The sequence below is a fragment of the Nelumbo lutea genome, chromosome 7, assembly GCF_056320005.1.
Source record: "Nelumbo lutea isolate HS-2025 chromosome 7, American lotus-T2T, whole genome shotgun sequence".
Taxonomy (NCBI): domain Eukaryota; kingdom Viridiplantae; phylum Streptophyta; class Magnoliopsida; order Proteales; family Nelumbonaceae; genus Nelumbo; species Nelumbo lutea.
Window position 1 is genome coordinate 27,349,451 of NC_142690.1, and position 25,915 is coordinate 27,375,365.

Sequence of the window (25,915 nt, forward strand, 5' to 3'; positions counted from 1 at the left end):
ATCCAAAGTGTTAATTTTCTGGAGTACTACCTCCCAACAAAAAAAAGCCCTTATCTTCAAGGGTACAGGGTTACACCAAACTTCCTTTGTGGGAAAATAACCTGCAATGTTAGAAGACTGAAGGAGGGCAGTGAAGAAAGAAGCACGTGTAAAGTAGCCAGAGGATGACACCAACCAAATTCTGCTGTCCAAACAGGAATGATCCAAAAATACTGAACTGAGAAGGGAAATGAATTCATCTACTAACCTCATTTCAGGCTCCCTTAACCCTCTCCTTAGTCCCAAGTCCCAAGAATTTTCAGTACCAAGAACATTGGAAATTGTTGCCCCTTGGTTTAGGGAAAGGGAATAGATAGACAGAAATCTATCTTTAAAAGAGGACTCCCCTCGGCGGAAGGCCGATCCAAGCCTTGGTGGACACTGGGGCCACCCATAACTTCATCTCTCTTGCGGAGGCAAAGTGACTCGGCTTGACCACCACTAAACAAACAGGGTGGATCAAGGCTGTCAACTCAGGGGCCAAGGCAGTAGAAGGCATAGCTCGTGGGGTAGATCTCCAAATTAGGTCATGGAAATGACCCATCAATCTATCTGTAGTACCTTTGGATGATTTTCAGGTTGTCTTGGGAATGGAGTTTCTCGCACAAGCGGCAACAGCTCTCATGCCACACATAGACAGTCTGCTCATCTTGGACGAGTGTTCTCCTTGCATGATTTTAGTGACAACAGCCTTGAAAGTACATGGGAAGCAACTTTCGGCCCGGCGATACTATCAAGAAACAGATACCCACGAAGCTAGCGTCGTGCCTACAAGGAAGACCCCGTCTCAATCATCTCACATCAGCACTGGGACGGGTAGGGAATTCATCACCAGGAAGAAGTCTCCCCCAAAGTCGTTCCAACATCAGCACCAACGCCAGTACCAATGTCAGCAGCAGCACCAGCGCCAACGTAGAGAACACTGATGTGGACCCCACTGCAGTGGTCCCCACTGTGTTCGTAGGACAGCAGTATTTGTTTCAGTTATAGTAGTGTCAGTTTGAGTCAGTTTGCTAATTCAGCTGTTATTTATTTCAGTTTTATTTACTTTCTTTATTATGTAAGTACCAAGGGCAGATGTGTCCTTTCATCATGTACTAAACATAAACCTATAAATATTAAGAGAGTGGCGGCGGCAGACCTGTTAGAATCTGTCCCTCCTTTCAGCAACTTGTGTTCTCTTGCTTCTCTTCTATTCTCTCCCTTTTCTCTCATCTTCTTTTCTGTTTTACAAACCTAAAACCTTTTAGGATTCAAGACTGATTACAGTCTTGATCTTCTACTTGGTATCAGAGCCTATCTAGGGCTTCTCATGTGTATCTAGTCCAGCCGATCATATGAGAACTAGCTAGGGCTGGAAGCCTTGAAGAAGTTTTTCAGCGGCTGAATCTTGGAGATTACCAGGAGAGGTTCGCAGCAGTTGAAGACTTGCCACAGCCTGCAGAGAGTTGGTAATCAGGAAGAGGCAGCGAAGGTTAGGGTTCAGGTAACCCCAGAAGACAGTACACCGAAGGCAGGTAATCAGTAAGTAAGTTTGTTTCTTTACTGATTTTTAGAGATTGCAATCAGCCGAGATAGGTTGGACCTATCTAGAAAGAGGGGTCGAACTGTGTTCAAGTTTGCTCTAGGGTTTGGCTTGCCGAACTGTGATTTAGTTTGTGTCTAAGGTTTGATTGTTGGGCCGAACCCTCCTCTTCAAAGGGGATTAGTTTTTTTTAGGGTTTCACAGTGCCCTACGACAAGTCCTACTGATGCGGACTGCTTGGAGAGTGCAGCTGAGCACTTTAGTGATTTCAGATCACTAATTTTCTTCAAACCTACAATTGAAACCCTATTTTTGCTCTAACGGTAGTGGACCCCACAGTAGTGATTTTAGAGAACTGCATCTCAGATTGATAGGCGATTGATTTCAAATCAGTTTTGTGTTGGTATTCCTGATCGGATCAGACCAGTTTCATATCAGTTTTAGATCGGTTTTGTGTTGGTATTTATGATCGGATCAGATCAGTTTCAGATCAGCTTTCAGACTTACTTCCTTGACTCTGTTTTCTGGTATAATTGCTCTAACAGTTTGTAGCCACTGAATCTTGATCAAAGATGGAGTTTTGGGAACCACAATTATGATAATGTATCTGAAACCGGGTTTCAGATTACAACTATGAGATTGATGGGTCAAATTATTTGGAGTGGGCACAATCAGCCATGATGGCTATTGGAGGAAGGGGAAAACTGGGTTACCTCTTGGGAGATGTAAAAGAACCTTCCAAGGAGGACCCAATATACACCAAGTGGGTTCAAGAGAACTATTTAGTTATGGCATGGCTGTGTAATTCCATGTAGCCACATATCAGCCGAAATTACTTGTGGGCAAAGACAGCCAAAGAAATATGGGATGTTGTAAAAGAAACCTATTCCCAACCCCTCAATGTTGCCAGAGCCTATGAACTGGAGTGTGAGGTGAACAGCCTTAAACAAGGAGAGAAGCCAGTTTCTGTCTACTTCTCTACCTTGAAATCCTTGTGGCATGAGATTGACCATCTGGAGACCCTTGAGTGGGAGAGTCCCAAAGATGCACGGACTCACAGAAAACAAGTTGAGACGAATAGGGTATTTGAGTTTCTGGATGGTTTGAATTCAGAATATGACAATGTGCGACAACAGATATTGACAAGAGATAGTGTGACCCTTTCTCAAGCATACTCCTTGGTGCATAGTGAAGAGACTAGGAGGAAAGTTATGATGCAGCCTCAGCCTTCTTTCCCAGCCTTGATAGCTATTAAACCCAAGCCAGGGAGTGACTCAGAAAGGGACCGGAAGAAGGAAGATAAATGGGATCTGGTATGTGAACATTGCAAGAAACCCAAGCACATAAAAGATACTTGTTGGAAGCTACATCCTCACTTGGTCCCAGCAAAACTGAGAAATAAGAAGGGTAATGCTCATATGGCAGTGAACACTGATTCAACATCCTCATCAGGTACATCCCTGGAGACTTTAGTTGTTGTTCGGGCTGCCCTCATACAGTTGGAAAAGGAAGTTGGAAGTTCAGCTCAGCCATCCCAGTCCCCATCAGCTCCTGCTACATCTGTATTTGCACATTCAGGTACTCGAGCCTCAGCTTACCATGCTTCAGCTCCAAGTAATACTGATCACTGCTGGGTAATAGATTCAGGTGCATCTGACCATATGACTAGCTTGCCATCTTTGTTTAATTCTTATCACTTGTCCTCTGGCCGAGATAGAGTATCCATTGCTGATGGCTCTCTTGTTCCCATTTCGGGCAAGGGGGACATCAAGTTATCGGACACTATCTCTTTATCTTCTGTTTTGCATGTTCCTAAGCTTGATACCAACCTCCTTTCAGTTAGTAGTATTACCAAACACATGAACTGTTCAGTAACATTTTTCCGTGACCGATGTGTTTTTCAGGATTTGGAGACGAGGAAGGTGATTGGAACTGGCCGTGAGACGAACGGGATCTATCTGCTTGGGGAGAGTACCCGACGGGAAGAGTTAGTGGATAAGAAGTCTTTTGTTTCCCAGTTTGTGAGTTCGGTTATGCTTTGGCATAACCGATTAGGTCATTTGTCTTTTAAGTCTTTGAAGAGTCTGTTTCCTGCTTTATTTGAGTCTGTTGAGCTATCAGAGTTGAGGTGTGAGATTGTGAGCTTGCCAAACATTGTAGAACCTCTTATTCTTTAAGTAATAAAAGGAGTAATTTCCCTTTTGATATTGTGCATACTGATGTTTGGGGGCCATATCATATCTCTTCTATGGGTGGGTACAGATATTTTCTACTGTTTGTTGATGACCATATCCGGTTTTCTTGGGTATATCTTATGCGTTCTCGGGATGAGGTTCCTGCTCTGACCCAAAACTTCCATCAGATGATTCTCACTCAGTTTGGAACTAAAATCAAAGTTCTCAGATCTGATAATGCAAAGGAATACTTTGCTCAACCATTGACCTCCTACCTTCGTAGCCATGGGGTTATTCACCAGAGCACTTGCCCTTATACACCACAGCAGAACGGCGTTGTCGAAAGGAAGAATAGGCATATCTTGGAGGTGGCTAGAAGCATTATGTTTACCTCCAATGTACCTATTCGCTTTTGGGGTGATGTTATCCTCACGGCAGTTTATCTCATTAATCGAGTTCCTTCTCGGGTCCTTGATATGAGAACCCCCTTTTCCCTTCTTTACCCAGACAAGGAGTTGTTCATTGTTCCCCTTAAAACCTTTGGTTGTATCTGTTTCGTCCAGCTTCTCGGGCCTCATCATTCCAAGTTTGACCCTAAGGCCTCCAAATGCATTTTCCTTAGTTATGCACAAACTCAAAAGGGTTATTGCTGCTATGATCCAGTTTCAGAGAAACGGTTTGTCTCTATGGATGTCACCTTCTTTGAGGAGACACCCTACTATCCTAGGGTTTCTCCTCAGGGGGAGAGCAGTAAAAGTGGGGTTGTTTTGTGTTTCTTTCCTCAGGGGGAGAGCAGTGAGAGTGGAAGTGGGGCTGTTTTGAGCAGTGAGAGTGGAAGTGGGGATGTTCCTTTACCTATTCCACTGGGTAATGAAGGTTGTAGTGGTGAGGGTGGTCAGAGGGAGCCGGAGTTGAGAGTCTATCACAGGCGATGCAGGCAGGTTGATCCTAGTCTTCGACAGTCCCGGCCAGATCCAGAGCCTACTGAGATACCTCTCGTTGTTGCCACTTCCCCTCCTGTGGATGACCTTGATCTCCCTATTGCCATTTGCAAAGGGAAACGACATTGCACCACTTCTACAGCTCACAGCATCTCACAGTTCCTATCCTATGATCGTCTATCACCATTTTACCGGTCCTATTTCACTTCCATTGTCGACGTCCCTATTCCAAGAACAGTGCAAGAAGCCTTATCGGTTCCAAAATGGAAAGATGCAATGCAAGTCGAAATGGATGCCCTGTTGAAGAATAATACCTGGACACTGGTTGACCCACCAAAAGGAAAGAAACCGGTGGGATGCAGATGGGTATTCACTGTAAAGCATAATGTTGATGGCTCTATTGAAAGATACAAAGCCCGGCTGGTTGCAAAGGGATTCACTCAGACTTATGGTATAGACTACTTGGAGACCTTTGCCCCAGTAGCCAAGATGACCACCATTCGAGTTTTGTTATCCCTTGCAGCAAACCATTCTTGGCCCCTGTTTCAGATGGATGTTAAAAATGCCTTTCTGAATGGAGACTTACAAGAAGAGGTTTACATGCAGTTGCCTCCTGGATTCTATGATACAGAGACAGGTAAAAAGGTTTGCCGACTGAACAAGGCATTGTATGGTTTGAAGCAGTCACCTAGAGCCTGGTTTGATAGGTTCAGATTAGCCCTTGGAAGGTTTGGTTATGTATAGGCCCAGTCAGATCATACACTATTTATCAAAAGGATGGAGTCCTCTCTGACACTACTAGTAGTATATGTAGATGATATTGTGGTGACAGGAAATGACAGTCATGAGATTGAGTCTCTCAAGCAGCTCCTTCATCAAGAGTTTGAGGTAAAAGATCCTGGTGCACTACGGTATTTTTTGGGTATTGAGGTTGCTAGATCCAAACAGGGGATTTTTATCTCTCAGAGAAAATATGTTCTAGATCTGTTGGCGGAAACTGGAAAGCTGGGTGTTAAGCCGGCCGATACACCCATCGAACAAAATCACAAGATTAGTGCAAAGGGTGGGGACCCTCTTGAGGACAAAGTTATGTTCCAACGATTGGTTGGAAAGCTTCTATATCTCTGTCTCACTCGGCCGGATATCAGCTATGCAGTTAGTGTTGTCAACCAGTACATGCACTCCCCTAGAACTTCTCATCTTCTTGCGGCAAAACGAATATTAGCATACTTGAAGAGATGCCCGGGTAGAGGTATATTACTCAAGAACAATAATCACAAGAGGGTGGAAGTCTATACAGATGTCGATTGGGCTGGAAGTGTTGATGACAGAAGGTCTACCTCTGGATATTGTGCCCTTGTGGGAGGTAACCTTGTCTCTTGGAAGAGTAAGAAGCAGAGTGTTGTTTCCCGCTCCAGTGCTGAAGCGGAATACAGGTCAGAGGCTAATGGAGTGGCTGAAATCTTATGGCTGAGGTCACTACTTGAAGAGTTGGGTATTGACTATGAAAAGCCCTTAATGTTGTATTGTGATAATCAGGCAGCTATTAATATAGCCCACAACCCAGTGCAGCATGACAGAACTAAACATATCGAAGTTGATCGACATTTTGTGCGAGAAAGAGTTATATCACAAGAAGTGTGTCTTCCGTACATCACATCCAATATGCAGCTCGCGGATATCCTCACCAAGGCTGTACCGAGGAAGAAGTTAGAGACAGACCTATCCAAGTTGGGCATGATAGATATCTACTCCCAACTTGAGGGGGAGTGTAGAGAACACTGATGTGGGCCCCACTGCAGTGGTCCCCACTGTTTTCGTAGGACAGCAGTATTTGTTTCAGTTATAGTAGTGTCAGTTTGAGTCAGTTTGCTAATTCAGCTGTTGTTTATTTCAGTTTTATTTACTTTCTTTATTATGTAAGTACCAAGGGCAAATGTGTCCTTTCATCATGTACTAAACATAAACCTATAAATATTAAGAGAGTGGCGACGGCAGACCTGTTAGAATCTGTCCCTCCTTTCAGCAACTTGTGTTCTCTTGCTTCTCTTCTATTCTCTCCCTTTTCTCTCATCTTCTTTTCTGTTTTACAAACCTAAAACCTTTTAGGATTCAAGACTGATTACAATCTTGATCTTCTACTATCATCAACAACGGCACCAATGTCAGCGCCACGAGCCGACAACACAGAAGACTCCTAAAACACCCAAGGTCGTCTCCAACCACAACCAGTTCCATTATGACCATCATCGGGGAGAGCGAGTACCACCAAATCCACTTAGGTACCCTATCTGCCACCACAATGATCAAGCCAACCCTCATAGGAGCCTTGTGAGGAACAATCCTTGGGAAAAAATCATTAGGGGGAACAATACCCAAAAAATCCAAACTTTCATTTTGACCTAGCCCTGGCCACGACCCTTCCTAACACCAAAGCAGAACAACCAAAATCCTACCTTGAAGCAACCAAGCAAAGACTTAACGTAGGGACTAGCCATAGGTTTTCCAACCATCCAGAACACCCTAAAGACTTCCACCCATCATCATGCCCGGGCCTTGAAAGAGATAAACTTCGTGGAGCAGCCAAAGAACCCTCCTTCATCAACAGCAGATCTGAGCCTCGAGCAGAAGCTAGTCTTCGAGGACGAAGACTGTTCTCTTCGCCGCACCATCAAGTGCCATCCATCATGCCTACGGCCGCCACTCCAATGTCCAAGTGTGTGTCATGGGTGGGCTAGGCATGTATTTTTGTATGGGGGATTTCTAATGGCATTCTTGTAATTACCTAGCATGATTTTTCATCCTTTTGATGTATCTTTATGTCACTCCCCCAAAAGCTTAACGTACTCTTTGAGGGTAGGTAGGTAATCGAGTGAATCAAGAGCCTATAAAGGTTAAGCATGAGATCCCCTCGACACTGAACTGTGTGCTTATGCTTGCCATCCATTAATGCAATACAAGTTGCCTTTTGTCTAATTTGTGTGCCATCTTTGTTGCCTTTTCTTGTGTTGTTGCTTGTTGCTTAGGCTTACTCGTCGCATTCGAGTGCCGCACGGAGCCCCAACGACTAGCCCCATGACACTAAGCTCAAGACCAGCATCCTACCCAACAAGTCCAGAGATTTCAGCCAATATATAGCCTTGATGGCGATCCCTTCTATGAGTTTATGTGCTGTTTTCTCTTGCCCTTGGAAGATTTTGCTATTTCTCTCTTCCCACACTACCCAAATAACCCCTGCCCTCATTGGTCTCCACATCACCCTTTCCCTTTTCCTTGGTTGATTAGACAAAATTTTAAGTTCTTCCCTTGCTTATTGGTTCAGGTTCTAAAATCTTTGAGGATTCAATCAAGGATCAAAACTTCAATACGATACGCCCTGTATCGGGTGTATTGTATTGTATCTTTGGCACCCCAATACACATGTTTACAGGTGTTTTCGGGAACCCAATTTTTAAAATAATATATAAATATAAATTTAAAAATGAAATTGAAAACAAAAGAAAAAAAATAGGGGGAGTATCGTTATAAGTACTGATACACCTTTGTCGATACACAGGGGTGTATCAATACTTTGAACCATGGGTTCAATACAGCAGTTAGCGATGTTAAACCCTATCAAATAAGAAAATAATAAAAAATAAATTAGCACATAAACACATAAAATGAGTATTCTAGTTTAATAATGCATATTTTATAATTATAATGTCAAAAAATCAAAAATATAAAAGTATTTTATAACATAGTGCACAAAACTACTTGGTGACTGGGCAAGGCGAACCTCCAAGGGCGACAAGCACCTGCCTAGGCGTCACCTTAACAACTACGTTACCCATGCAAGTATCGTACCTAATGAAAAAAGAGAAAAGGCAGGCAGGATACCAATGATGTCTTTCCACGAGGAGGAATGAGAAGCCCTAGGATCAAGACCAGCATCCCATCCAGTAGCTGCCAATCCATATATACTACATATCACTCTATGCCATAAACATTCTTGCTCCTTGGGAAATCTCCATAGCACTTACCTAACAATGTTGTGTTTCTTAATCGGACATTTCCAATCCCTAATCTCCCTTTGTCTTTTGTCCTAGAGTCCACTTCCCACTTCATTAGATGATCCTATTTTGAATCCCCAAGTTCCCAGGGAATATCTCTCATTACTTTTTCCAATTGATCTACAACCTCAACAAGTACTTTGAAGGTAGACAAGAAGTACACTACAAATTTGATAGTGTTGACTTGAATAAAGTGATTCTACCCCTGTTTGATGGTAGCATATCATTCCAAATAAGTTTATTTTTGTTTCTTTCTGAGATCCATAACCATATATAAGGGCATTTTTGTGTCTGGTGAAATCAACAGCCCTGTCAAATTGTGTTCCAGGTTGGTGTTCACACTACAGTCAGTCTCCAAAAGTGATTTCTGGCTTTAATACTCGATGCTTGGGATGGTTGGTTGTTTTTGTTCTAGATGAAGTCATCAGGAACTGATCTGAAACAGATCTTTGATCAACTCATGTCCCAGGGAATGCTAGGGAGTTCCCTACTGCCTCTATTACCTCAGTCTGGTTGGATGGAACCAATTATTTAGAGTGATCTCAATCCATTAAAATTTATATTAGTGGACAAAGGAAGATTGATTACATAACTGGAGACACAGATAAACCTGCATACAGAGTCTTCTTATGCTAAACGTGTGCAAAACAATTACATGGTGGTGCCATGGCTTATTACTACCTGCTCTACCGACTACCTCTAATTCACCATCTACTTCATCATTTTCAGACCTTGACCTTCATGATGATCCTCCAACTGCTTCATTATTACCTACTCCACAAGTTACCTTTGATTCACCATCTACTTCACCATTTTCAAACCTTGACCTTCCTATTGAGTTTAGAAAAAGTAAATGGCATTGTTCTACTACTCACTGCATTTCTAAACACTCCTTATAACTAATTTATCTCCTTCTTATAAATCCTTTCTTCTTTCCATCTCCAAACATTTTTCATTCCCAAAAGTGTTACAAAGGCATTTTCTCACTCAAATGTGGCACAGAGGTGCATGTGCTTAGTAGGCTAAAAGAGTAGCTACTCTTTTAAAAATGTGGAACAGTTTGGGATATAAAATTAATAACATCCCAAGCTGCGCAAGATGAAATAGCTACTCTTTTAAAAATAATACATGGGAAATTGTTGACCCACCTGATGGTGTTTACCATCAAATATAAAACAGATGGCACCATTAAGAGACATAAGCCAATACTAGTTGGCAAGGGTTATATTCAAACTTATGGGTGGACTATACTCAAAGGCTTGTAGGTAAATTTTTGCATCTATGTATGACTTAACCTGATATATATGTATATATATATATATGCATTCCCCAACAGATTCACACATGGCAGTTGCTGAAAGAAGATTGACTTACTTGAAAGGAAGTCCTAATAGAGGGGTTCTATATGCTACTCATGGATATACTGACATACATGCATTGAAGTTATTGTACTCTCCTTGGAGGCAATCTAGTTTCCCACAGGTAACAAACAAACTATTGTGGCTCAGTCTGCATAGAGGCAGAGCATAGGGCTATTGCTCATGGTGTATTTGTGATGTTATGGCTTCAACTTTTCGGAGAGCTTGGAATTGAGTATGATAAACATAGTTGTCAAGGCATCTAGGCAACTCTAGGTGACATCAGGGAGACTAGGCAATAAGAACTTTATGATATAAAGGACTAACTTTTGGTTAGTTCCCTAGTATTTTATACCATTCAGCATGCATATTAATTGAAAAAATAGCAATTCTCTTTATTAAAAACATTAAATTTCATTTAAAAATGTGGCAAATCATCATATCTAAATCTTTTAAATATATTAATCTTATTATTTTCAAAAATAATACAACTATAATATGCATTTAACACAGCAATTTCATCAACTAGCAAGTAAATAAGGTTATTAACTTTATATGATAAAAATCAAGATGGAAAGGAAAATAGAATTAAAAATGATGCAGTTTCTATTTTATTTAATTGAAGAGAGAGAGAGAGAGAGTAGGAAAAAAAAAGAAACACCTATATACTTCTTTTCTTTGATCTTTCTTTCTTTCTTTTTCTCTCCTCAAAATCATCTGATCTTTTAAATTTCAATAGTAAAACATTAAAACAAAATAAGAATGATATACTCTGCAACCACGCGAATAAGGGAAAAGGAACAGGTAGCTTTGGTAAGAGGAGGAACAAGACCCACACTCTCTAATGTGAGGTGCAGATGCCACAGCTTTCACCTTCCGAAGAGCACATGTGCTTCCTGTGGGTTTCCTTCAAGTCGCATTAAGAAATATAACTGGAGCATGAAGGTGATTCGAAGGAAGACCACTGGAACTGATCGGATGAGGTACCTCTGTCACATTCCGCACAGGTTCAAGAGTAACTTCAGAGAACGTACTCAAGCAGCCCCAAGGAAGAAGGGAGCCACCTCCTCTTAAGTTAAAGATTGCAGGACGTAATTCTGGTAGTCGATTATCATTTCAGACTCATTAAATCCTGGATACTAGTGTTTTTGCCCACCCCCTGATGAGTGTCTTAGAAGTAGAAGTTTTACCCTGAAGATTTGTGGATTATAATTTTTATTGGTTTTTGTTGTTTTATTATTGGAAGCAACATATTGATTCTATTTGATGCAATTTGGATGTTAAGTGCCAAAGTACAATTTCACTTTAAAAATAAAAAATGATAAAATGATATATATTATAGGTAGTATTCACAAACATTAAGATGCATTTTTTTATTGGAAACGGTAACTTCATTAAATATATTCCAAAGTCAACTGTCAACCCAAAGATTATGGTGTTGACCAAAGTTACATACTCATTACAACACTACCCAAAACATGTTCTCCCTTACAGTCCCTTGTTTTGCTAAAGTATCCATTAACTCATTACCTAACCTTCTTGTCTACTTAACGCACACACCATATCATCTATCTATATTTCCATGCACCCAAGCAACCCAACTGCATCCAACCAATTAGCAACTTAGAGTCCCCTTCAATCTCAATTTGATACAACCCCAATTGTTTGGTGTATCTTACAACTTGAAGTAAAGCCATCTCCTACGCTCTCAACGAATCTCCCTCTCCTATTGGCTCCGAAAACATAGCAATAGTTCTGCCCTCTCCATCTCTAAATACTCTCCCTATGCCCAATGGGCCTAGATTACCTATAGAGCTTCCATCAAAGTTCAACTTCGTCCTTTGAAGTGTTGGCGGGGACCACAGTTCTGTACCAAAGGCTTTAGGGATGTAGTACCTACCACCTCACCCCCCAACTTCTGTAGATGTCATCAGCTGAGAAGTAACAGCTCACTTGTTTTCAACCAGTGAATAACCTTAATAGTTACTCCTTCTACAACTTCCTCCTTGGATCTTTTAACATTCTTAAAGATCCTATTATTTCTTTCTTCCCATACCGACCATGGAACAGCTGCTCTTGTAGCTCTCCACATTCATGCCACTTTGGTTGCCTGTAAAAGTTCAGGTCAAAAAGGATTAACAGTTAACACATCCGGGGGAGAGGTCCACCTGCAACCAAAGAGAAAAGAGAAACAAGACCAAATAAAGGACACAAAAGGATAGGATATTAATAGGTGTGTGATTGTCTCACCAAAACCCAGGCAGAGGCTACAAATATGGGGTGAAAGGCATAGATTTGGCCTTTTTCTTTGCAACAAAACCAAAGTATTGATTTATTTTAGTTCCACCTCCTGGAAAAAAAGCCCGGATTTTTGGAGGTACAGGGCTACACCTAACTTCCTTTTGTTGGAAATTTCCCTGCAAGGTTAGAGGACTGAAGAAGGACATTATAAAAAGAGGAACAAGTGAAGACACCAAAGGTTGAGGGTTTCCAAATTCTGCCATCCAAGCAAGACCTATCCAAGTAAACCGATCCTAAGAGAGCAACAAGTTCATCTGCCATCTCCATTTTCTACTCCCTTAACCATCTCCTCAAGCCCAAATGCCATAAATTATTAATAGAAACTGAAGAGATTACTTTTTCTTTGTTGCCTAAAAGGAAGTAAAGAGTAGGGAACCTATCTCTAAGAGGAAACTCACCTACCCAAGCATCTTCCCAAAACAACACTCTATTCCCTGACAAGCATTAAATTTGAAAAAAGGAAGGATAGAAAGCAAGAGTTCATGAATAGCTTTCTAGGGAGAACATGGGTTCTCCCCAAATGGGTTAAATGTATGCTAACATGGGTTAGCACTACACACCCACATCCCAACCATTGCTTTCCGTCCATGTATGCTAACAACCACTATGCCATAGTCTATCTTGTTCCAGCAGCAACCTCCACACCCATTGGTATCTCTAAGCTCCCATAGGAAATCCCTCATAATCTTCTCTAAATGCACTGATAAATTGGCCAATCTTGACTTTAACTAGAGTTATCCTACCCCCCCCCCCAATGAAATATAATTTCTCTTCCAATTTGCATCAATATAAATGACTATAATAAGGTGCCCACCTTGTCATTTTTGTCACCTAGGTGGGGCACTTAGTCACCTAGATGGGTGCCTAGTTGCTACAAGTCAAGGCATTTGGGCGAGGCACCCAGCCATGGGCACCTAGTCACCTAGACGACGCCTTGACAACTATGATGATAAATCTATGATACCCTACTATACTGTAATAACCAAGCAGCTAACAAGATTGCTCACAATCAATTCAGCATGATTGTACTAAACATATTAAGGTTGATAGGCATATTTCATCATGGAGAAACTAAGAGAATGACCGCTAGAGGATGGAGAAGTGTCTTTGCCATTTGTAGCTTATGAAGAACAACTTGCTAACATGCTCCCCAAAGGAGTTGTGAAGCAATGACTAGATCATTATATGCATGCTAGGCATGGTTGACATTTATCCCAGCTTGAGGGGGGAGTGTTGATGAGTTGGGCCTTTTAGAACTCTAAAATTTTAAGTTTGCTTTTATTTATGGTTTGTCTTATTTTAGTGGGCCTTGAGCTTTTTTTATTATTATTCCTTGTAGCTTCCACCCCCTACTAATTAAGTGAAATTATGTAATTTTCATTCTTTTATTAATTAGTACAGAAGTCAATAGGACAGCACACTACTTCCCACAATTTGATCTTCTCCCAAACTCTTTGTTTCTCTTCTCCCTCTTTTCTTTGCTCTCTCTGACATGCTACAGCTCTAATAAACTGGTCTTTTATTACTTTTAGTTTCCTCTTTCTGTTGCTGTGATCGACAACTGAAGGAAAGGAACTTGCAGATTTTTTTTTAAGATCATTCTACAAGGAAATCAGTTGCTTTAAGTATGGCCATTGATTGTGGACTTAGATTTAGTTAGAATTTAAAGACTTGAATACAGAAAATTCTGGCAATAGTTTGTGGTAAACATTGGACTTAGTTAATAAGGGTATTTTAACTTGGACGCACATTTCTTTGTTGTATGGTAAAATCTCTTGAATGTAACCTTTTTCTTTTCTTTTAATAAAATTTCATTTGCCCACTCTCAAGAAAAAGTAACCCCTTACAAATTCCCTCCTAGCCCCCACCCTTACATGAAAGCAAGTGAAGTAGAAGCAACCAACCAGAACGAATCCTCCCTCCATAGCCACACACAATACAACAGATGCCTACCTCAACGTGCAATAGAAATAAAATGTACAAGAACCTACACGATGCTGAATATGCACCATTTAAAATCTTTTTTACAGATTATTTTCTCATTGCAGCCACTGCCCCTCTTTTAACATCTACCATCTTTCCACCTCCTTCCCCCCAAGGTATGGTTTAAAATGTCAATAAATTTCCTAATATTTCCATTTCCATGGATAGCGACATGAAATTTTACTGGACAACATTTTCCCCAGAGAACACTACCAGCACTATTCGGTGTGCAAGAGATAGTATTATAACATAAGTTGGTGACAATATAGTAGATATGTAGAGTAAAAATGTTATTGCCCGCCTAATGTACATGATTACCTCTTTGAGCCAAGTTTTTGTTTGTGTAATAGATTATTTGGTTGATCTATTAGAACCATTTGCATTTTCTATGAGTTTTAATTTTGCTTTAACTCATTCATGTAGTTTTACCTTTTGAATCTTAATGCTTACAAGACAACTTCACAATGTATCATTTTGTCTATAATCTTAGTTTCTTAGCTCTGTTTAATGATTTTGAACAAGAAAACAATTTAAAAAAGTATCAATGCTTCTTTTATCATTTAATAAAACACCATTCTATATTTTTGCATATTTTATAACATTGCCACCATGTCTATAATTTTTACAATATTTCTATATGATATTTCTGGCATTTCCAACATGTTTCCTATTTTTGGACAATTGGCATTTCCTCCACAGATTTTAAAACTTGTAATCCCCTAAAACCCTTGAATCCTAACCACCCAATTCATCAGATTGTCCATCTCCACAGGCCTTGGAAAAAACAATTTAGGTATGACTGCCTGAGCATTTAAACCACAAAACTCCAAAAAGGAAAAATGGTGTTAGTACCTAGATTATTATTGCATTTCTTTTTTAATGATATTTTTGTTATTCATCAAAAAAAAAAGTAAAAACAGAGCATGCATAACATCATCCCAAGGGCAACCAAAAATAAAATGGTGAACACCCTTTTTTCTTGAAGAATCAAGAAAGACTTTCATTAAAAGAAAAAAAAATTACATCCTAACACCCTTGGTTGTCTAGATGACACACCAAATACATTCTCAAAGCTTTAAAATTCCAAAGGATTCTGCATTACAAGGCAATAAATCAAGGAAATTCCAGAATTTTTCAATCAAATTAGCTTTGGGAACTTGATCAGATTGCCCATTCCTCCTATCAAATATTCAATGCTCCACCCATTATCCTACCTCCTTCTTCCTTCTCTCAAACCCTTTGCAAACCAGCTAAGAAACCCCAATTTCCTCCCCATCTACCTGTCTTCCCACCAACCCCAAGATCACTCAATCTCGTCCAATCCCTCCTCTTCTTCCCCTTCCTCGTCCCACCCCTTGATTTTTTCTATGTAATCTTCCCTTTTCTTTTTCTATTCTATTTTCTTTTTTTCAAACATCTCAAGTGCTATTTTTGCAAAGCCTTCCCCTCCCCAAAAAACCAAACCGAGAGACTTTCCTATATCGACTTCCTTCTCCACCAATTTATTGGTATTCACCTTCCCATTTTGTAGTAATTCCTTGACTTCTTGGTCCTTTTGACTCTGCCCTGCTCTTTCTCTCTCTATTCCTGTCCCCAATCTTTGAAACTTCTTCTCCTTGTTTTTCTTCTTCTGTTCTCCCAATCGCAACCTCTCTTTCCACTAATCTCTGGAGAACTACATCACCTGACTTGCCATCAATAATATCAGTACTTTGCAGCAGCCTGTTCACACGAGATTCAGGCTTGACCCCACTTATCTCACTTTCCTGTTGTTCCTTCATCTGAAGGGGGACCGAAGACTGAACTTGCTTCCCTATGATCTGTACCAGATGTCCCATTGCCTCTCATTCTTTTCCTCTTGTACACCCATTTGTAATTTTTTTGTAGATCCTGCCCCTGCTGAGCCGAGTTTTAGTCTTGAAAAAATCTGTAACATGTATGATGTTACGGTTTCTCAAATTACATGGCTTCTTATTGGTCGTCTCATTAATCTGTTCCTCCTCCTCTTGTAAATTGCTCCCTCTACCAAAATCAATGCCCACCCTTCCAACCTTAACCTCCTTGTAGGGCAGTTTATCCTCTACAAGGTTTTTGCCCTATCCTTTAGGGAATTCTTCACTATCAGACTGTTCCTTTCCTGTATCCTCACCTTCATTCTCCAACTCTACATCAGCACTTACATATCTTTCCGAACTATCTCCTCCCACACCCCCTTTTCCACCTCTTTGATTCTGCATAGACAAGAAATTCTGGTGTCATCACATCTGATTTTTCAGATTCACGTCTAGCCTCTAGGGGCAATTCAACTGTATCTTCGGACTTGGAGAAACCACGAATCCCGTCAATCTCCTTACTAACTTGAGGAAAATGCCCAACATCACCAGCCGCTAGAGAAAATTGGTACTTGTCGGAAGTCTTTCTTGTTCCACCTCCAATCCTCTTCCTACCATTTTCGTCATACTTAGCTATCACCCAAATTCACTCGTCTTTTTTTCTCTGGTCACATTCGAATATCTTCTTCCTGTTAGTCCACTCCTCTTAAAGTTTGGTTTGCTTAGCCTTGGAAACTTTCTCTTGTCGCCCTTCCTTCTCTTGAACCGATTTTTTGCCCTACTTTTGTGTTCTTCGGTGCTGCAGGCTTGAACTTTCTTTAGGATTGTTCTAGGCAGTATAAATTCTTCACGGGATAGTCCTGAACAAAGGTAGTCGATGGAGGTCGAGCGCCACTAGCCTTTAGCGGGTCTTCTGATCCTGAGGACTCACTGGGATTATCCTACAAGTTGCTAAAGGACCTAAAGATTCCGCCAAGTTCAGGGCTCTCATCCCTGAAACCCGACCCACTCTCTTTACCCGTATTATCACAAGACCTATTCGGGTCAAACAGGGTACCCAAATTTGAAGAGACCATCCTCTTCCTTTTCTCGAGCCTCATTTCCCCATCCTCTTCCAACTCTAGAACGTCTGTTGACAGTATCCTATCCAATCCATTGCTGCCACATGACCCCCACCCCACCACATTAGCATCATCTTCAACCTCTCAACCTTCCCCCCACAACAACGCTTCATGTTCCATCATGATCCAAACCCTCGTCCACACACCCTTCGATAAAACCTCAACTGATCGAGGGACGTCTTTTGGCTTCACTCCAATGATCTCCACCATTGCAAAGCTGAGATTCATCACATTGCAAGATATGAAGACTCCTCCTATCACTACCGTTATCTTTTTCATAACTGTCTTCTTCCAGAGGTTGAAAGGAAGTCCAAATAACCTAATAGCAAGGATTCCATTGTGAAGCTCCTTGCTATTGCAGGAGATTGTCCAGCTCTACACCAAAATCACACCCAACTCAGTTTCAGAGCTATCGAACTCTACTGTTCTTTCTCCAGGAACCAGTAATGCTTTTCTTTTATCAAAAGGGAAGACCGACACACCTGCAACCACTTGAAGTTTCTTTTTCACAACGTTCAAAATAATCCCCCAGTCCAAAACATCTCTACCTGCTTCCAACACTAGTCCCCTCTCCCATCCTTCTCTGTTTCCATCAGCTTTTGTACCTTGTTGACGCTGCCAACAATCACTTCATTTTCTAGCACTTCTTCTTGATTGTTCTTGGGATCTTCTCCTTCAATCAATTTATCATAACCAACAAGGCACTACACCCCTATAGCTCTACCTGACCACTCGACTATTAAGAAAAGAAGAAAAGAATAAACACATAGAGATGCCTTTCCATCTTGGCAGTTCCCCTTCCCCCAAAGGAACCATTTGGCATAGCAATGTTCTAAACAGATTTGGTATGATTGACCATTTAATATATTCTGATCCATAGAGAAAGGTGGTTCAACACAAATGCCTGCACTTAATCAGAAAGGCTTCTACCTTACCATCTAAATTGAATCAAGGTTCAAAGTATCAATATGATACGCCCCATATTGGGCATATCATATCATATCTTTTGGCCCCCGATACACCTGTTTACAGGTGTTTCCGGGATCCCTTTTTTAAATAATATATATGAAAGGAGTATCGTTCAAAGTACCAATATACCTCTGCCTATACACAAATGTGTATTGATACTTTGAACCTTGAATTGAGTATCTCATCAATGGATAACAAAATTGGTCAACCTTGGGAAATAATCTAGCCAAGAAAGGAATCTCTAGACTCTCTAGAGAGTAGAGTCACACTGTATAGTGGGCTTTATATGATCCATGCAATCTAACCTGCGGACCTCTTCTTGGTGTGACATTACTTTTTTATTCTTCTTTATTTTTACAATAAATTTATCACATCTCTGATACTTCGCAACATATATTATTCAAGTTGCAAACAAGACCCCCCACATCCACATAAAGAAAGAAAAATCTGATGGTAGAAAATACCCATACATTTTATACCTTAAAAATTTCTCTCTCTGGCCAGATATAAGTTGTGACTTGTAACCACAATCGAACATCTTGTACCTCTTGGAAATGGAACCAATACCAAATCATAGACCATCACAAGGTTTCCATCTGCAGATGTCTAAAATAGTTCAGTCTAATTGACTTATGGAAGCACCAGTTACCATCAATAACAGGACTCCTGCAATGCAAACTTAAACATGTCAGAGGTCAAATGCAACTAAGATGCCTCTCAAGCACTTATGGTGCACAATGAACCAGAATACCAAAAGGCATGCCTCAAGAATACGTAAATGCACTGCCAAGGCCCACTATAAGTGATTTAAGATATTGTAGGTTTCATGTTTAAACAGCTCAGCCTGTGCACGACTTGAAACTACAAGTCTACAACCTTCATATTAATAAAAATCTCTAACTCCTTGATCTTATCAACTTTTTGAATATATAATTTCTTTTAAATTTAGATTTGCATATTCTTACATGCTAAGATTTTTTTTCAAAAGTAGTACCACACTTTGTTCAGGTACACACCTCACCTTGTCCTCACACCTCAAGCTCTAAGAGCTCCTTGCGCTTCAGTTGTACTTTTTACTTCTAAAACATTACACTGAACCCTATCTAACTTCAGCTTCAATCCACCGTTCCAAATCAAAGAAGCTCATTATTTATACGTACTAAGACAAATGGAAACACAACAATCTCAGCAAGGACCGTTAAGGAATCTTACCTGATTAACTGATGAATTTTAGTCGATCTCAAACACAATGAAGATATTCCATGGTTCAACTGCACCTACACGTTGAGATAATTTCTCCAGCTATGCATGACGACAACCAATTTTCTTAAAAACCAGATAAAGTACTCTTTCCAAGAATGTCCCAACTTCCCAGTAGAAACCCCTCGCCTTTCAATTTCCAGAACCTGTAATTGTCATCAAAACTAGAACCAAATACAACACCAGAAATTAGTAAGCCCCTTTAACAATCAATCCAGATAGAACTGTTTCGAAGAAAGCTACATCGCTACAAATTACAAATGCCAACCTGTCTTCCCAAGTCTCTTTTAAAGAAAACGTCCAAATGAAATCGAAGCCATGAATAACTTGAAGATATAAGGGTTCTTCAATAGTTTCAGAACCCCGATTATGCTTTTCTGCTAAGTGGCTCTTCAAAACGCTGCTTTCGTTGAAGAAAAAAAAAATTAGAAACCTTTGCAGCCGAAGATCAAAATGTAACGATTACGGCAAATCAGTGCGACCACCGGTACGGATGAAAATTCCATCCGAACCAGAAGCACCGTTGAGAAAACAAATGAGATAGAAAGAAAAGGATGTTTCTGATCTTACATGGAAAGAAAAACCAGAGGAATATCCCCAGTCGGATTTCAAAGGATGATCGATGAAGTTTCGGGGAAGAAAACATCACCGGAATCAGCCATTATCATCACGAAACCCGCACTGGCGACGAAGAAGTATCTTAACTGGAATACAGAAAATAAATAACAACAAAACCAATATTTATCGACGGTTCTAGATCCGACCTCCACCGCTACGGCAGTCGGACGGTTTGCCGGCGGGATTGACGGTTGGTTCTTCTTCTGCGTCGATGATAACAGTGCTATTGGCTACATAGACGATTGAGCGGTGGGTCTACGACCCGATGATTCCTTGAAGTTTTCTTCGTACAAAAAACAAAAGACTAGTGTCGCATAGACAGAGCATGGGGCCAGAGAGCAGAAGCTGAGATGCGGAAGAACAGTTGGACACTTGAACCCCTCCGACTGGAACGAGAGTGGAAGAATCTAACTACTTGTAGGTCCCACCAGAAGGTCGGAAATTGTTTAAACCGTCTGATCCGTTAGATTATTTTTGAAACATCTTTCGCCGTTTGATTTCTAGACTATCTTTTGAAGATTAATGTCAATTTACAACCGTCGATTCCTAATTTTCGCTGTTTTTGGTAAATTACAAAAACCCCCCTTTGTACTATGTATCAGTGACAAAGATCCTATATTTTTTCGTGACAGATTCCTAAACTTTAGCAGTTAAATAAAGACCCATGTTATTATTCAGCTGAGTTGAAATTACAGGAATATAAGCTTTCTAAATATGAATATTATCAAGTTCTTTAATCCTCAAAAACATGGTTCACACGTTCGTTCATGGTTCTGCTTTCCTCTTTACAATGACTACTTCATTAGTTTTTTACGATGCCAGGTTTTTCAACTATCAACTTGGGTGAGAGTCGGACTAAGTTTAGGACGAATGCAACTAGAAAGCTAAATGTAGAAAGGCCAAATCTGATCTAAGTAAATGCAAGCACAATCAGTAAGCTCTGGGCAAGTTTTTGTGACAATAGACGGTGCGCTTACGATAGATCAGAGCTGCCTTTTTTCCGGTCATATTCATGGGAGGGATCAACTTATTGCTATGGGACCCGTCATCGCAATCGGTGCATTCAATCTTCCCTCTAGGACATTGATTTGTTTTCCAAGCAGGGGAAGGCCTAAGAATTTTTTAAGAGAAAAAGGGTAATGAAAAAAAAATGTATATAATTTTGATGAGTATTTTAGTAAATTAATATATTCCGCTATTTGACTTAACGGTTAAAGGGGTCTTTGTCTAATGGCAAAGTTTAGGAGATTTTTGTAACAAACAAAAAATAAGAGGGTCTTTTGTCACTGACCCATAATACAAGGAGGGTCTTTATTTAGAAAAAGGATAATTCAAATACTCGCTTTCCTGTTATGTGAAAACATATATAATCAAGTTTTTTTTGATAAATAAGGATTTGAGAGAAGGAAGCAAGACGAACAGGCCAGACTCGATTAGACCCTCTTAACAAATATATTAGTCAAGATTTTAACGTTACATTTTTATTGATAATATTTTTGTAATATTGATTTTGAGTGTAATTGGTAGAGCCTCGTGATGTCACTTTTATCAATTACACGCTACCGCGACTAACGTTGTCAACGGATTGGGTGCAACATGGGTCGGGCTCCCATGAGACTAATCAAACTATAGACCGATCCGAATTACACTAGATGATGAAGGGATAGTCCATCCTAATTTAGGCTATTTGGATCGGGACCCAACTCTAAAATATAAACTTCGGGCTTGTAACTTGTCAAATTTGAGGCCAATCCAGAGTTTACCAATCTAAGCTCAACCGGACCTTAATCCAACATGACTCATGTTAGTATAGGAGTGGGCACCCCTACCTCGTCTCTGGTGGCAGAGTGAATTAAAGGCGAGGCACCCACTCTCCATTAGGATGGAATTGGCAAATTTTCCTTGCCCCGATGCGACCACCTAAAAATATATATAAATTAGAGGTATTTTAAAAATATGATATTTGAAGTATTTATAATTTTGATTGGTAATGAAAATGAAATATATAATTTATAATTGATCAAAAATAAAAATTATTTTATTATTTAGCAAAGATCAATAATTCAAATTTTGGGTTAAACATGTTAACCTTTAAATACATAAATTTTGCAAAAAACATTTGGGCATGTGTATAATATCATAGATTTATCATATTAAACAAAAGGTAAGTGTCACATATTAGAATTATTTTTACATACAAAAATACAAAAAAGTTATAAAAATTTGAACACTTCTATAATTTTATATTTACACTATTATTAAAAATATGCATAAGATTGTAAAACTTTCTTTTGACTAAAATACTCATTTTTTAATTTAGTCTCTATTTAGTTGTGAGGTTCAAATTGTAAATTGAACTACTACTTTTCACCCTACTTAAATCTTACATTTTTTTGATATATAAACAAAAAAAGATACACAAAAAAAAGGTTATATATTATAAAAAGAATAATCTAGCCAAACAAGTAAGCCTATCAATGATACTTGAAACTTCAAAACTCAATCTGATTATTACATATTTGGATGAGGTATTTATGTAATTAGAATTGGATTTTCAATCCGCATCCAATTAATAACAAAAAATAAAAAATATATAAAGTTTATAAAAAAAATTGGATACATTACTATATTATTATTATCATTACCATCGTGTAGAATTACTACACGCAAAGCATACGTGCATACTTACTAATACTATTATAAAATGTATGAATGAGGGTGTGGAACTTTTATTGAGTACAATATCCACATTTGTTAATTAATCCATCTATAATTATGAAGGTTAAAAACATAATTTCAATTAATGCTTTTCACCCCATTTAATCCTTTCTCATTAATTAACTATTGCATTTAAGGTATTAACTCCCGTTCTCTCTTATTAAATTCTGTATTTAAGTTATTTTTCACCAATAAATGATACTAATTAGATTTATTTCCAATACTTTTAACAATATAAACTCATATATTTTAAAACTTAATAAAAAACAAAAACCACTCTTTATCCAAGTGATAATTAAGCAATTCAACTATGTGAATCAAATTAGCTAATCCATGAAGTCATAGTTAGATAATAAAATTTTTAAATATAAATAAATATAGAAAATTACAAAAAAGTAAAAAAAAATAGACATATTTATGATTTTTTATTAATAAAATTAAAAAAGGAAGTGTAATAAACGATAATTATTTTTACTGATGATGAAAATGAAATACACAATCTAAAACTAATCAAAAATTAAATTATTTTCCTGTTTAGAGGATATCAATAGTTCAACTTTTGGGTCAAATCTATCAACTTTTAATGTCATAATTAAATAATAAAAATAAAACAAAATATAAAACAAAAAAATAAAAAATACATAAAATTTACAAAAAAACACTTGGGCATAAGTATAATATCATATATTTATCATATTAAACAAAATATTATTTTTACACACATATAAATAAAATAAGAAAATTATAGAAAAAAATTGAACACATCTATAACTTCATATATACACTGCTATTAAAAATATGAATAAGATTATGAAACTTTCTTTTGATTAAAATACCCATTTTTTGAATTTAATCATATTTAATTGTGAGGTTTAAAATGTAGCTTGAACTACAGTTTTCACATCATTCAATTCTCGCTATTTAAATCTTACTTTTCTTATAAATGAACAAAAATATATAATAAAAAAATAAAGCATTACAAACAAAAGAGTTTAGTCAAGTAGGTAGACATATCAATGATACTCAAAACTTTGTAACCTAATATGAGGTGCTTACGTAATCAGATTCAAATTTTGCAATCTGCATCCAATTAATAATGAAAAACAAAAATATAAAAATTAAAAAATATATGAATTTTATAGAATATTTTGGATACATTATTCTTATCATTATCATCATCTAGAATTGCTACGTGCAAAGCATGTGTACACTTGTTTTCATATATGTATAAATATTTGCATAAATGCATACATATATGTACAATTTTACTGTGGGTTCATTGACCAACCCAAGCCCAGCCCGAGTGCATCAAATTACAGTGCAGGCTACGCTTGGGTTGGGAAGATCGGACTTGACATCAGGCCCAGTTTGGGCTTGGGCCTTAAGCCCAAAATTTAGGGTCAACCCTGGGTTGACCATAAACCCGACCTTACTCACCCGACTTGCACCCTAGGTCCTAGGGTTTTAAGAATCTAGAGGAAACTTGGGATGCATTTGGCAATCCTTATTTTAGCGAACTATCTTCTTTTTTAGGAGCATTTTAAAAGCAACAAGAAAATAAGTCCTTAAAATAAGGAATGCCAAGTGCAACCTTAGGGGTATTTTATAAATTAATGTTAAACCTAGGAATATTTTACTAGTTTACCATCAGATTCAAGGAATTATATGCAAATCCCGTCCCTTGCCCACACTCGATTCAAGGCAAAAACATTTTCCCCATCCCTGTTTACAATCAAGGAAAGCCCGACAAGTCGGGGCCCCGATTTCAAGGGAAAATTTGCCATCCCTAGGTTGGCCTCAGGTCGGGTTTGAATTTTATGGTTATAGTTTTGTACAATGATCATTTATTGGGCATTAAAAACCAACTTAGAAGTATAACGAGTTAAAAATATGTACAAAAATTTTATAAATGAATGTATATGTCTATATTTTATACAATACACATATTTTTCTATAAATAAGATGCATGGGCTACTTGAGATCTTAACCCAAGCTCAACTTGAGTTTAGGTCAAACCTGAGTTTTTTTGCCTAAATGTATACTAAAGCCCAAAACTAAGGTCTTACCTATGTAAAATCTTAAATTGGGTTGCGTTAGGATTGAGTTAGGGCTACCCAAGTGGCAACCCTATATAACCCCCAACTTGAATTTGCATGGGATCACCACAGTGCGCACCCACTTATCCCTCACATGCACATCCAATCGTGCATTGGGAACATCTCCCAAGTCTCTATTAGAACGAGTCAACAATTGTACCCACTAAGCTACCCACCAATTGATGCCTAACGATATTTATACCACTATAAAAAGTACAAATGATCTCACTTTTGGGTGGACATAAAATACTTAATCTTATTGTTACTTAGTACATATTAAACTAAGAGGGGGAAGTGAAACGTAAAATATTTTCTAAAACATGAGTTATGTTAGATAGGGGAGAATATATATATAACAAATACTATACTACATGGCCTAATACCAACTAACATTTTCACTAAGGTTATGTTTTGTTTGAAGGAAAAAGTAGGGAAAGGTAAGAAAACCTATACAAGATTTGTAAAGGTTTCCTTACTTTTTCCTTCAAACCAAATACAGCCTAAAAATCTAAAACACCCAACAAAATGCAACAGCCCAAACGCTTAATCTATACGACATACAACTCACATAACTCAATAGGCCCACAATATAACCTGGCCTTGTCCATTAAGAACTTACACATTGAACGACTCAACTCGCAATCAGTAGCCCATGAGATCTACCTACATGATACACACCATCCAATGCTTAATCTATGGGCCCTACCTACATCACACACCCAGCCAACTGATAATCAGTAGCCCATTGGACCTACCTACATGATACACACCGTCCAATGCAAAGCATGTAGCTCAAAGAACGATGCACTAGGGTCATAAGTCGGTGAAATTCATGAACGGCAAGATGAAGAATGAACTTGATACACAGTCGTGGTGTAGATATGCTTATTCTCTAATTAATTACTATTTTAGGCCTCGTTTGATTTAC

General features: G+C 38.7%; 1 protein-coding gene and 1 pseudogene across 4 annotated transcripts in view; one reads left to right on the top strand and one right to left on the bottom strand.

Annotated features, from left to right (window-relative positions):
• LOC148845845 (putative cyclic nucleotide-gated ion channel 5) overlaps positions 1–20,561 on the bottom strand; it is an 89,352-nt gene extending 68,791 nt beyond the window's left edge. The window contains exons 1-4 of one of the 4 annotated variants that reach the window (XM_088954778.1): positions 20,126–20,561; positions 19,824–19,955; positions 19,508–19,719; positions 18,775–18,961 (exon numbers count right to left, since the gene is read on the bottom strand). In XM_088954778.1, coding sequence (XP_088810904.1) covers positions 18,775–18,833 — 59 coding nt within the window. In that variant the 5' untranslated portion in view covers positions 18,834–18,961; positions 19,508–19,719; positions 19,824–19,955; positions 20,126–20,561. Of the gene's footprint in view, positions 1–18,765; positions 18,962–19,507; positions 19,720–19,823; positions 19,956–20,125 lie in introns of all 4 variants that reach the window. The other 3 variants (XM_088954779.1, XM_088954777.1, XM_088954780.1) reach the window with 3 other exon arrangements.
• On the top strand, positions 10,076–11,285 carry LOC148845846 (large ribosomal subunit protein eL37z pseudogene; annotated as a pseudogene).
• Positions 20,562–25,915: the final 5,354 nt, after the last annotated feature.